The sequence below is a fragment of the Salmo salar genome, chromosome ssa17, assembly GCF_905237065.1.
Source record: "Salmo salar chromosome ssa17, Ssal_v3.1, whole genome shotgun sequence".
Lineage (NCBI taxonomy): Eukaryota > Metazoa > Chordata > Actinopteri > Salmoniformes > Salmonidae > Salmo > Salmo salar.
The window spans coordinates 34,735,489-34,747,906 of NC_059458.1; the positions used below are offsets into that span (position 1 = coordinate 34,735,489).

The 12,418-nt window shown below is 44.8% G+C and overlaps 1 protein-coding gene across 1 annotated transcript in view; it reads left to right on the forward strand.

The window, feature by feature from the left end:
* LOC106575883 (transmembrane and coiled-coil domain-containing protein 3) overlaps nt 1–12,418 on the forward strand; it is a 165,958-nt gene that overhangs the window by 52,333 nt on the left and 101,207 nt on the right. The window contains exon 6 of the mRNA XM_045699576.1: nt 3,195–3,345. Within this exon, the coding sequence (XP_045555532.1) occupies nt 3,195–3,345 (151 nt within the window). The remainder of the gene's footprint in view (nt 1–3,194; nt 3,346–12,418) is intronic.

A 12,418-nucleotide genomic window follows, 5' to 3' on the forward strand; every position in this document is an offset into this window, starting at 1 on the left:
TCTATCCTCTCCTCTGTGAGATATAGCTCCCCCTCCTCTATCCTCTCCTCTGTGAGATATAGCTCCCCCCTCCTCTATCCTCTCCTCTGTGAGATATAGCTCCCCCTCCTCTATCCTCTCCTCTGTGAGATATAGCTCCCCCCTCCTCTATCCTCTCCTCTGTGAGATATAGCTCCCCCCTCCTCTATCCTCTCCTCTGTGAGATATAGCTCCCCCCTCCTCTATCCTCTCCTCTGTGAGATATAGCTCCCCCTCCTCTATCCTCTCCTCTGTGAGATATAGCTCCCCCCTCCTCTACTCTCCTCTCCTCTGTGAGATATAGCTCCCCCCTCCTCTATTCCTCTCCTCTGTGAGATATAGCTCCCCCCTCCTCTCCTCTGTGAGAATAGCTCCCCTCCTCTATCCTCTCCTCTGTGAGATATAGCTCCCCCCTCCTCTATCCTCTCCTCTGTGAGATATAGCTCCCCCCTCCTCTATCCTCTCTCTCCTCTGTGAGATATAGCTCCCCCTCCTCTATCCTCTCCTCTGTGAGATATAGCTCCCCCTCCTCTATCCTCTCCTCTGTGAGATATAGCTCCCCCCTCCTCTATCCTCTCCTCTGTGAGATATAGCTCCCCCCTCCTCTATCCTCTCCTCTCCTCTGTGAGATGTAGTTCCCCCTCCTCTATCCTCTCCTCTGTGAGATGTAGTTCCCCCTCCTCTATCCTCTCCTCTGTGAGATATAGCTCCCCCTCCTCTATCCTCTCCTCTGTTACATGTAGCTCCCCCTCCTCTATCCTCTCCTCTGTGAGATATAGCTCCCCCCTCCTCTATCCTCTCCTCTGTAAGATATAGCTCCTCCTCCTCTATTCTCTCCTCTGTGAGATATAGCTCCCCCCTCCTCTATCCTCGCCTCTGTGAGATATAGCTCCCCCCTCCTCTATCCTCTCCTCTGTGAGATATAGCTCCCCCTCCTCTATCCTCTCCTCTGTGAGATATAGCTCCCCCTCCTCTATTCTCTCCTCTGTGAGATATAGCTCCCCCTCCTCTATCATCTCCTCTGTGAGATATAGCTCCCCCTCCTCTATCCTCTCCTCTGTGAGATGTAGCTCCCCCTCCTCTATCCTCTCCTCTGTGAGATGTAGTTCCCCCTACTCTATCCTCTCCTCTGTGAGATATAGCTCCCCCTCCTCTATCCTCTCCTCTGTGAGATATAGCTCCCCCTCCTCTATCCTCTCCTCTGTGAGATATAGCTCCCCCTCCTCTATCCTCTCCTCTCCTCTGTGAGATATAGCTCCCCCTCCTCTATCCTCTCCTCTGTGAGATATAGCTCCCCCCTCCTCTATCCTCTCCTCTGTGAGATATAGCTCCCCTCCTCTATCCTCTCCTCTCCTCTGTGAGATATAGCTCCCCCTCCTCTATTCTCTCCTCTGTGAGATATAGCTCCCCCTCCTCTATCCTCTCCTCTGTGAGATGTAGCTCCCCCTCCTCTATCCTCTCCTCTGTGAGATATAGCTCCCCCTCCTCTATCCTCTCCTCTGTGAGATATAGCTCCCCCTCCTCTATCCTCTCCTCTCCTCTGTGAGATGTAGTTCCCCCTCCTCTATCCTCTCCTCTGTGAGATGTAGTTCCCCCTCCTCTATCCTCTCCTCTGTGAGATATAGCTCCCCCTCCTCTATCCTCTCCTCTGTTACATGTAGCTCCCCCTCCTCTATCCTCTCCTCTGTGAGATATAGCTCCCCCTCCTCTATCCTCTCCTCTGTAAGATATAGCTCCTCCTCCTCTATCCTCTCCTCTGTGAGATATAGCTCCCCCCTCCTCTATCCTCGCCTCTGTAAGATATAGCTCCCCCCTCCTCTATCCTCTCCTCTGTGAGATATAGCTCCCCCTCCTCTATCCTCTCCTCTGTGAGATATAGCTCCCCCTCCTCTATTCTCTCCTCTGTGAGATATAGCTCCCCCTCCTCTATCATCTCCTCTGTGAGATATAGCTCCCCCTCCTCTATCCTCTCCTCTGTGAGATATAGCTCCCCCCTCCTCTATCCTCTCCTCTCCTCTGTGAGATATAGCTCCCCTCCTCTATCCTCTCCTCTGTGAGATATAGCTCCCCCCTCCTCTATCCTCTCCTCTGTGAGATATAGCTCCCCCCTCCTCTATCCTCTCCTCTTTGAGATATAGCTCCCCCCTCCTCTATCCTCTCCTCTGTGAGATGTAGCTCCCCCCTCCTCTATCCTCTCCTTTGTGAGATATAGCTCCCCCCTCCTCTATCCTCTCCTCTGTGAGATATAGCTCCCCCTCCTCTATCCTCTCCTCTGTGAGATATAGCTCCCCCTCCTCTATCCTCTCCTCTGTGAGATATAGCTCCCCCTCCTCTATCCTCTCCTCTGTGAGATATAGCTCCCCCCTCCTCTATCCTCTCCTCTGTGAGATATAGCTCCCCCTCCTCTATCCTCTCCTCTGTGAGATATAGCTCCCCCCTCCTCTATCCTCTCCTCTGTGAGATATAGCTCCCCCTCCTCTATCCTCTCCTCTGTGAGATATAGCTCCCCCCTCCTCTATCCTCTCCTCTGTGAGATATAGCTCCCCCTCCTCTATCATCTCCTCTGTGAGATATAGCTCCCCCCTCCTCTATCCTCTCCTCTGTGAGATATAGCTCCCCCTCCTCTATCCTCTCCTCTGTGAGATATAGCTTCCCCTCCTCTATTCTCTCCTCTGTGAGATATAGCTTCCCCTCCTCTATTCTCTCCTCTGTGAGATATAGCTTCCCCTCCTCTATCCTCTCCTCTGTGAGATATAGCTCCCCCTCCTCTATCCTCTCCTCTGTGAGATGTTGCTCCCCCTCCTCTATCCTTTCCTCTGTGAGATATAGCTTCCCCTCCTCTATCCTCTCCTCTGTGAGATATAGCTTCCCCTCCTCTATCCTCTCCTCTGTGAGATATAGCTTCCCCTCCTCTATCCTCTCCTCTGTGAGATATAGCTCCCCCTCCTCTATCCTTTCCTCTGTGAGATATAGCTTCCCCTCCTCTATCCTCTCCTCTGTGAGATATAGCTCTCTTCTCCAACAGAGAATATATTTCCTGTACAATCAAGTACTACAATGGACATTCCAATACAAAGCAATACTGTGTCATTAGGGAGTTTATGATATAAATTGTTACACTATATCCATTCTACCAAATGTATGTCAAATGATGTTTTTCCCCCGGCGTTTTCCAGGTGACGGAGTTCTTGGACATTTCCATGGAGCTGGGCTGCTTCCTGGCTGGAGCGCTTCTCTCCTCGCAGGGTCAGATTTGCACCACGGAGGTCATGGGCTGCATCGAGCCAATCAGAGACTTCCTCGCCATCATCTTCTTCGCCTCCATTGGTCAGAACTGAAGCTTACCCTCTGCAGTCTGCAGTGTCTCTGTTTAGGGTCATATCTCTGTCTCTCTATGGCTGTTTGGCATCATACGGTTGAAGTCGGAAGTTTACATACACCTTAGCCAAATACATTTAAACTCAGTTTTTCACAATTCCTGACATTGAATCCTAGTAAAAATTCCCTGTCTTAGGTCAGTTAGGATCACCACTTTATTTTAAGAATGTGAAATGTCAGAATAATAGTAGAGAGAGTGATTTATTTCAGCTTTTATTTCTTTCATCACATTGTCAGTGGGTCAGAAGTTTACATACACTCAATTAGTATTTGGTAGCATTGCCTTTAAATTGTTTAACTTGGGTCAAACGTTTCGGATAGCCTTCCACAAGCTTCCCACAATAAGTTGGGTAAATTTTGGCCCATTCCTCCTGACAGAGCTGGTGTAGCTGAGTCAGGTTTGTAGGCCTCCTTGCTCGCACACACTTTTTCAGTTCTGCCCACAAAATGTCTATAGGATTGAGGTCAGGGCTTTGTGATGGCCACTCCAATACCTTGACTTTGTTGTCCTTAATCCATTTTGCCACAACTTTAGAAGTATGCTTGGGGTCATTGTCCATTTGGAAGACCCATTTGCGACCAAGCTTTAACTTCCTTACTGATGTCTTGAGATGTTGCTTCAATATATCCACATCATTTTGCTCCCTCATGATGCCATCCATTTTGTGAAGTGCACCAGTCCCTCCTGCAGCAAAGCACCCCCACAACATGATGCTGCCACCCCCGTGCTTCATGGTTGGGATGGTGTTCTTCGGCTTGCAAGCATCCCTTTTTTCTACAAACATAACAATGGTCATTATGGTCAAATCAGACCAGAGGACATTTCTCCAAAAAGTACGATCTTTGTCCCAATGTGCAGTTGCAAACCGTAGTCTGGCTTTTTTATGGCGGTTTTGGAGCAGTGGCTGCTTCCTTGCTGAGCGGCCTTTCAGGTTATGTTGATATAGGACTCATTTTACTGTGGATACAGATACTTTTGTACCTGTTTCCTCCAGCATCTTCACAAGGTCCTTTTCTGTTGTTCTAGGATTGATTTGCACTTTTCGCACCAAAGTACGTTCATCTCTAGGAAACAGAACGCGTCTCCTTCCTGAGCTGTATGACTGCTGCATGGTCCCATGGTGTTTATACTTGTGTAATATTGTTTGTACAGATGAATGTGGTACCTTCAGGTGTTTGGAAATTGCTCCCAAGGCTGAATCAGACTTGTGGAGGTCTACAATTTTTTTTCTGAGGTCTGGGCTGATTTCTTTTGATTTTCCCATGATGTCAAGCAAAGAGGCACTGAGTTTGAAGGTAGGCCTTGAAATATATCCGCAGGTACACCTCCAACTGACTCATATGATGTCAATTAGCCTATCAGAAGCTTCTAAAGCCAAGACAGCATTTTCTGTAATTTTCCTAGCTGTTTAAAGGCACAGTCAACTTAGTGTATGTACATTTCTGACCCACTGGAATTGTTATACAGTTAATTATAAGTGAAATAATCTGTCTGTAAACAATTGTTGGAAAAATTACTTGTGTCATGCACAAAGTAGATGTCTTAACCGACTTGCCAAAACTATAGTTGGTTAATAAGAAATGTGTGGAGTAGTTGAAAAACTAGTTTTAATGACTCCAACCAAAGTGTATGTAAACTTCCGACTTCAACTGTATCTGTCTTTCTATGGCTGTTTAGCATCGTATCTCTGTCTCTCTATGGCTGTTTAGCATCATATTTCTGTCTCTATGGCTGTTTAGCATCGTATCTCTGTCTCTCTATGGCTGTTTAGCATCGTATTTCTGTCTCTATGGCTGTTTAGCATCGTATCTCTGTCTCTCTATGGCTGTTTAGCATCGTATCTCTGTCTCTATGGCTGTTTAGCATCGTATTTCTGTCTCTATGGCTGTTTAGCATCGTATCTCTGTCTCTCTATGGCTGTTTAGCATCGTATCTCTGTCTCTATGGCTGTTTAGCATCGTATTTCTGTCTCTATGGCTGTTTAGCATCGTATTTCTGTCTCTCTATGGCTGTTTAGCATCGTATCTCTGTCTCTCTATGGCTGTTTAGCATCGTATCTCTGTCTCTATGGCTGTTTAGCATCGTATCTCTGTCTCTATGGCTGTTTAGCATCGTATCTCTGTCTTTCTATGGCTGTTTAGCATCGTATCTCTGTCTTTCTATGGCTGTTTAGCATCGTATCTCTGTCTCTATGGCTGTTTAGCATCGTATCTCTGTCTCTCTATGGCTGTTTAGCATCGTATCTCTGTCTCTCTATGGCTGTTTAGCATCGTATCCCTGTCTCTCTATTGCTGTTTAGCATCGTATCTGTCTCCCTATGGCTGTTTAGCATCGTATTTCTGTCTCTATGGCTGTTTAGCATCGTATTTCTGTCTCTATGGCTGTTTAGCATCGTATTTCTGTCTTTCTATGGCTGTTTAGCATCGTATCTCTGTCTCTCTATGGCTGTTTAGCATCGTATTTCTGTCTCTCTATGGCTGTTTAGCATCGTATCTCTGTCTCTATGGCTGTTTAGCATCGTATTTCTGTCTCTATGGCTGTTTAGCATCGTATTTCTGTCTCTATGGCTGTTTAGCATCGTATTTCTGTCTCTATGGCTGTTTAGCATCGTATTTCTGTCTCTATGGCTGTTTGGCATCGTATCTCTGTCTCTCTATGGCTGTTTAGCATCGTATCTCTGTCTCTCTATGGCTGTTTAGCATCGTATCTCTGTCTCTATGGCTGTTTAGCATCGTATCTCTGTCTCTCTATGGCTGTTTAGCATCGTATCTCTGTCTCTCTATGGCTGTTTAGCATCGTATCTCTGTCTCTCTATGGCTGTTTAGCATCGTATCTCTGTCTCTCTATGGCTGTTTAGCATCGTATCTCTGTCTCTCTATGGCTGTTTAGCATCGTATCTCTGTCTCTCTATGGCTGTTTAGCATCGTATCTCTGTCTCTATGGCTGTTTAGCATCGTATTTCTGTCTTTCTATGGCTGTTTAGCATCGTATTTCTGTCTTTCTATGGCTGTTTAGCATCGTATCTCTGTCTCTATGGCTGTTTAGCATCGTATCTCTGTCTCTATGGCTGTTTAGCATCGTATCTCTGTCTCTCTATGGCTGTTTAGCATCGTATCTCTGTCTCTATGGCTGTTTAGAATCGTATCGCTGTCTCTCTATGGCTGTTTAGCGTCATATCTCTGTCTCTATGGCTGTTTAGCATCGTATTTCTGTCTCTATGGCTGTTTAGCATCGTATCTCTATGGCTGTTTAGCATCGTATTTCTGTCTCTATGGCTGTTTAGCATCATATCTCTGTCTCTATGGCTGTTTAGCATTGTGTCTCTATGGCTGTTTAGCATTGTATTTCTGTCTCTCTATGGCTGTTTAGCATCGTATCTCTGTCTCTCTATGGCTGTTTAGCATCGTATCTCTGTCTCTATGGCTGTTTAGCATCGTATTTCTGTCTCTATGGCTGTTTAGCATCGTATCTCTGTCTCTATGGCTGTTTAGCATCGTATCTCTGTCTCTCTATGGCTGTTTAGCATCGCATCTCTGTCTCTATGGCTGTTTAGCATCGTATTTCTGTCTTTCTATGGCTGTTTAGCATCGTATCTCTGTCTCTATGGCTGTTTAGCATCGTATCTCTGTCTCTATGGCTGTTTAGCATCGTATCTCTGTCTCTCTATGGCTGTTTAGCATCGTATCTCTGTCTCTATGGCTGTTTAGAATCGTATCGCTGTCTCTCTATGGCTGTTTAGCGTCATATCTCTGTCTCTATGGCTGTTTAGCATCGTATTTCTGTCTCTATGGCTGTTTAGCATCGTATCTCTATGGCTGTTTAGCATCGTATTTCTGTCTCTATGGCTGTTTAGCATCATATCTCTGTCTCTATGGCTGTTTAGCATTGTGTCTCTATGGCTGTTTAGCATTGTATTTCTGTCTCTCTATGGCTGTTTAGCATCGTATCTCTGTCTCTCTATGGCTGTTTAGCATCGTATCTCTGTCTCTATGGCTGTTTAGCATCGTATTTCTGTCTCTATGGCTGTTTAGCATCGTATTTCTGTCTCTATGGCTGTTTAGCATCGTATTTCTGTCTTTCTCTGGCTGTTTAGCATCGTATCTCTGTCTCTATGGCTGTTTAGCATCGTATCTCTGTCTCTATGGCTGTTTAGCATCGTATCTCTGTCTCTCTATGGCTGTTTAGCATCGTATTCTGTCTCTATGGCTGTTTAGCATCGTATCTCTGTCTCTCTATGGCTGTTTAGCATCGTATCTCTGTCTCTCTATGGCTGTTTAGCATCGTATCTCTGTCTCTATGGCTGTTTAGAATCGTATCGCTGTCTCTCTATGGCTGTTTAGCATCGTATCTCTGTCTCTCTATTTCTGTTTAGCATCGTATCTCTGTCTCTCTATGGCTGTTTAGCGTCGTATCTCTGTCTCTATGGCTGTTTAGCATCGTATTTCTGTCTCTATGGCTGTTTAGCATCGTATCTCTTTGGCTGTTTAGCATCGTATTTCTGTCTCTATGGCTGTTTAGCATCGTATCTCTGTCTCTATGGCTGTTTAGCATTGTGTCTCTATGGCTGTTTAGCATTGTATTTCTGTCTCTCTATGGCTGTTTAGCATCGTATCTCTGTCTCTCTATGGCTGTTTAGCATCGTATCTCTGTCTCTATGGCTGTTTAGCATCGTATTTCTGTCTCTATGGCTGTTTAGCATCGTATCTCTGTCTCTATGGCTGTTTAGCATCGTATCTCTGTCTCTCTATGGCTGTTTAGCATCGTATCTCTGTCTCTCTATGGCAGTTTAGCATCGTATCTCTGTCTCTATGGCTGTTTAGCATCGTATCTCTGTCTCTATGGCTGTTTAGCATCGTATTTCTGTCTCTATGGCTGTTTAGCATCGTATTTCTGTCTCTATGGCTGTTTAGCATCGTATTTCTGTCTCTATGGCTGTTTAGCATCGTATCTCTGTCTCTATGGCTGTTTAGCATCGTATCTCTGTCTCTCTATGGCTGTTTAGCATCGTATTTCTGTCTCTATGGCTGTTTAGCATCGTATCTTTGTCTCTCTATGGCTGTTTAGCATCGTATCTCTGTCTCTCTATGGCTGTTTAGCATCGTATCCCTGTCTCTCTATGGCTGTTTAGCATCGTATCCCTGTCTCTCTATGGCTGTTTAGCATCGTATCTCTGTCTCTCTATGGCTGTTTAGCATCGTATTTCTGTCTCTATGGCTGTTTAGCATCGTATCTCTGTCTCTCTATGGCTGTTTAGCATCGTATCTCTGTCTCTCTATGGCTGTTTAGCATCGTATCTCTGTCTCTATGGCTGTTTAACATCGTATTTCTGTCTCTATGGCTGTTTAGCATCGTATTTCTGTCTTTCTATGGCTGTTTAGCATCGTATCTCTGTCTCTATGGCTGTTTAGCATCGTATCTCTGTCTCTATGGCTGTTTAGCATCGTATCTCTGTCTCTATGGCTGTATAGCATCGTATCTCTGTCTCTCTATGGCTGTTTAGCATCGTATCTCTGTCTCTATGGCTGTTTAGCATCGTATCTCTGTCTCTCTATGGCTGTTTAGCATCGTATCTCTGTCTCTATGGCTGTTTAGCACCGTATCTCTGTCTCTATGGCTGTTTAGCATCGTATCTCTGTCTCTCTATGGCTGTTTAGCATCGTATTTCTGTCTCTCTATGGCTGTTTAGCATCGTATTTCTGTCTCTATGGCTGTTTAGCATCATATTTCTGTCTCTATGGCTGTTTAGCATCGTATCTCTGTCTCTCTATGGCTGTTTAGCATCGTATTTCTGTCTCTATGGCTGTTTAGCATCGTATTTCTGTCTCTATGGCTGTTTAGCATCGCATTTCTGTCTCTATGGCTGTTTAGCATCGTATCTCTGTCTCTCTATGGCTGTTTAGCATCGTATCTCTGTCTCTCTATGGCTGTTTAGCATCGTATCTCTGTCTCTCTATGGCTGTTTAGCATCGTATCTCTGTCTCTCTATGGCTGTTTAGCATCGTATCTCTGTCTCTCTATGGCTGTTTAGCATCGTATCTCTATGGCTGTTTAGCATCGTATCTCTGTCTCTCTATGGCTGTTTAGCATCGTATCTCTGTCTCTCTATGGCTGTTTAGCATCGTATCTCTATGGCTGTTTAGCATCGTATCTCTGTCTCTCTATGGCTGTTTAGCATCGTATTTCTGTCTCTATGGCTGTTTAGCATCGTATCTCTGTCTCTCTATGGCTGTTTAGCATCGTATTTCTGTCTCTATGGCTGTTTAGCATCGTATTTCTGTCTTTCTCTGGCTGTTTAGCATCGTATCTCTGTCTCTATGGCTGTTTAGCATCGTATCTCTGTCTCTATGGCTGTTTAGCATCGTATCTCTGTCTCTATGGCTGTTTAGCATCGTATTTCTGTCTCTATGGCTGTTTAGCATCGTATCTCTGTCTCTCTATGGCTGTTTAGCATCGTATCTCTGTCTCTCTATGGCTGTTTAGCATCGTATCTCTGTCTCTATGGCTGTTTAGAATCGTATCGCTGTCTCTCTATGGCTGTTTAGCATCGTATCTCTGTCTCTCTATTTCTGTTTAGCATCGTATCTCTGTCTCTCTATGGCTGTTTAGCGTCGTATCTCTGTCTCTATGGCTGTTTAGCATCGTATTTCTGTCTCTATGGCTGTTTAGCATCGTATCTCTATGGCTGTTTAGCATCGTATTTCTGTCTCTATGGCTGTTTAGCATCGTATCTCTGTCTCTATGGCTGTTTAGCATCGCTGTGTCTCTATGGCAGTTTAGCATTGTATCTCTGTCTCTCTATGGCTGTTTAGCATCGTATCTCTGTCTCTCTATGGCTGTTTAGCATCGTATCTCTGTCTCTATGGCTGTTTAGCATCGTATTTCTGTCTCTATGGCTGTTTAGCATCGTATCTCTGTCTCTATGGCTGTTTAGCATCGTATCTCTGTCTCTCTATGGCTGTTTAGCATCGTATCTCTGTCTCTATGGCTGTTTAGCATCGTATCTCTGTCTCTATGGCTGTTTAGCATCGTATCTCTGTCTATGGCTGTTTAGCATCGTATTTCTGTCTCTATGGCTGTTTAGCATCGTATCTCTGTCTCTCTATGGCTGTTTAGCATCGTATTTCTGTCTCTATGGCTGTTTAGCATCGTATCTCTGTCTCTCTATGGCTGTTTAGCATCGTATCTCTGTCTCTCTATGGCTGTTTAGCATCGTATCCTGTCTCTCTATGGCTGTTTAGCATCGTATCTCTGTCTCTCTATGGCTGTTTAGCATCGTATCTCTGTCTCTATGGCTGTTTAGCATCGTATTTCTGTCTCTATGGCTGTTTAGCATCGTATCTCTGTCTCTCTATGGCTGTTTAGCATCGTATTTCTGTCTCTATGGCTGTTTAGCATCGTATCTCTGTCTCTCTATGGCTGTTTAGCATCGTATTTCTGTCTCTATGGCTGTTTAGCATCGTATCTCTGTCTCTCTATGGCTGTTTAGCATCGTATCTCTGTCTCTCTATGGCTGTTTAGCATCGTATCTCTGTCTCTCTATGGCTGTTTAGCATCGTATCTCTGTCTCTCTATGGCTGTTTAGCATCGTATCTCTGTCTCTCTATGGCTGTTTAGCATCGTATTCTCTATGGCTGTTTAGCATCGTATCTCTGTCTCTCTATGGCTGTTTAGCATCGTATCTCTGTCTCTCTATGGCTGTTTAGCATCGTATCTCTATGGCTGTTTAGCATCGTATCTCTGTCTCTCTATGGCTGTTTAGCATCGTATTTCTGTCTCTATGGCTGTTTAGCATCGTATCTCTGTCTCTCTATGGCTGTTTAGCATCGTATTTCTGTCTCTATGGCTGTTTAGCATCGTATTTCTGTCTTTCTCTGGCTGTTTAGCATCGTATCTCTGTCTCTATGGCTGTTTAGCATCGTATCTCTGTCTCTATGGCTGTTTAGCATCGTATCTCTGTCTCTATGGCTGTTTAGCATCGTATTTCTGTCTCTATGGCTGTTTAGCATCGTATCTCTGTCTCTCTATGGCTGTTTAGCATCGTATCTCTGTCTCTCTATGGCTGTTTAGCATCGTATCTCTGTCTCTATGGCTGTTTAGAATCGTATCGCTGTCTCTCTATGGCTGTTTAGCATTGTATCTCTGTCTCTCTATGGCTGTTTAGCATCGTATCTCTGTCTCTCTATGGCTGTTTAGCATCGTATCTCTGTCTCTATGGCTGTTTAGCATCGTATTTCTGTCTCTATGGCTGTTTAGCATCGTATTTGTCTCTATGGCTGTTTAGCATCGTATCTCTGTCTCTATGGCTGTTTAGCATCGTATCTCTGTCTCTATGGCTGTTTAGCATCGTATCTCTGTCTCTCTATGGCTGTTTAGCATCGTATCTCTGTCTCTCTATGGCTGTTTAGCATCGTATCTCTGTCTCTCTATGGCTGTTTAGCATCGTATCTCTGTCTCTATGGCTGTTTAGCATCGTATCTCTGTCTCTCTATGGCTGTTTAGCATCGTATCTCTGTCTCTCTATGGCTGTTTAGCATCGATGTCTCTATGGCTGTTTAGCATCGTATCTCTGTCTCTCTATGGCTGTTTAGCATCGTATCTCTGTCTCTATGGCTGTTTAGCATCGTATCTCTGTCTCTTATGGCTGTTTAGCATCGTATCTCTGTCTCTATGGCTGTTTAGCATCGTATCTCTGTCTCTCTATGGCTGTTTAGCATCGTATCTCTGTCTCTATGGCTGTTTAGCATCGTATCTCTGTCTCTATGGCTGTTTAGCATCGTATCTCTGTCTCTATGGCTGTTTAGCATCGTATCTCTGTCTCTATGGCTGTTTAGCATCGTATCTCTGTCTCTCTATGGCTGTTTAGCATCGTATCTCTGTCTCTCTATGGCTGTTTAGCATCGTATCTCTGTCTCTGTGGCTGTTTAGCATCGTATCTCTGTCTCTATAGGCTGTTTAGCATCGTATCTCTGTCTCTCTATGTCTGTTTAGCATCGTATCTCTGTCTCTCTATGGCTGTTTAGC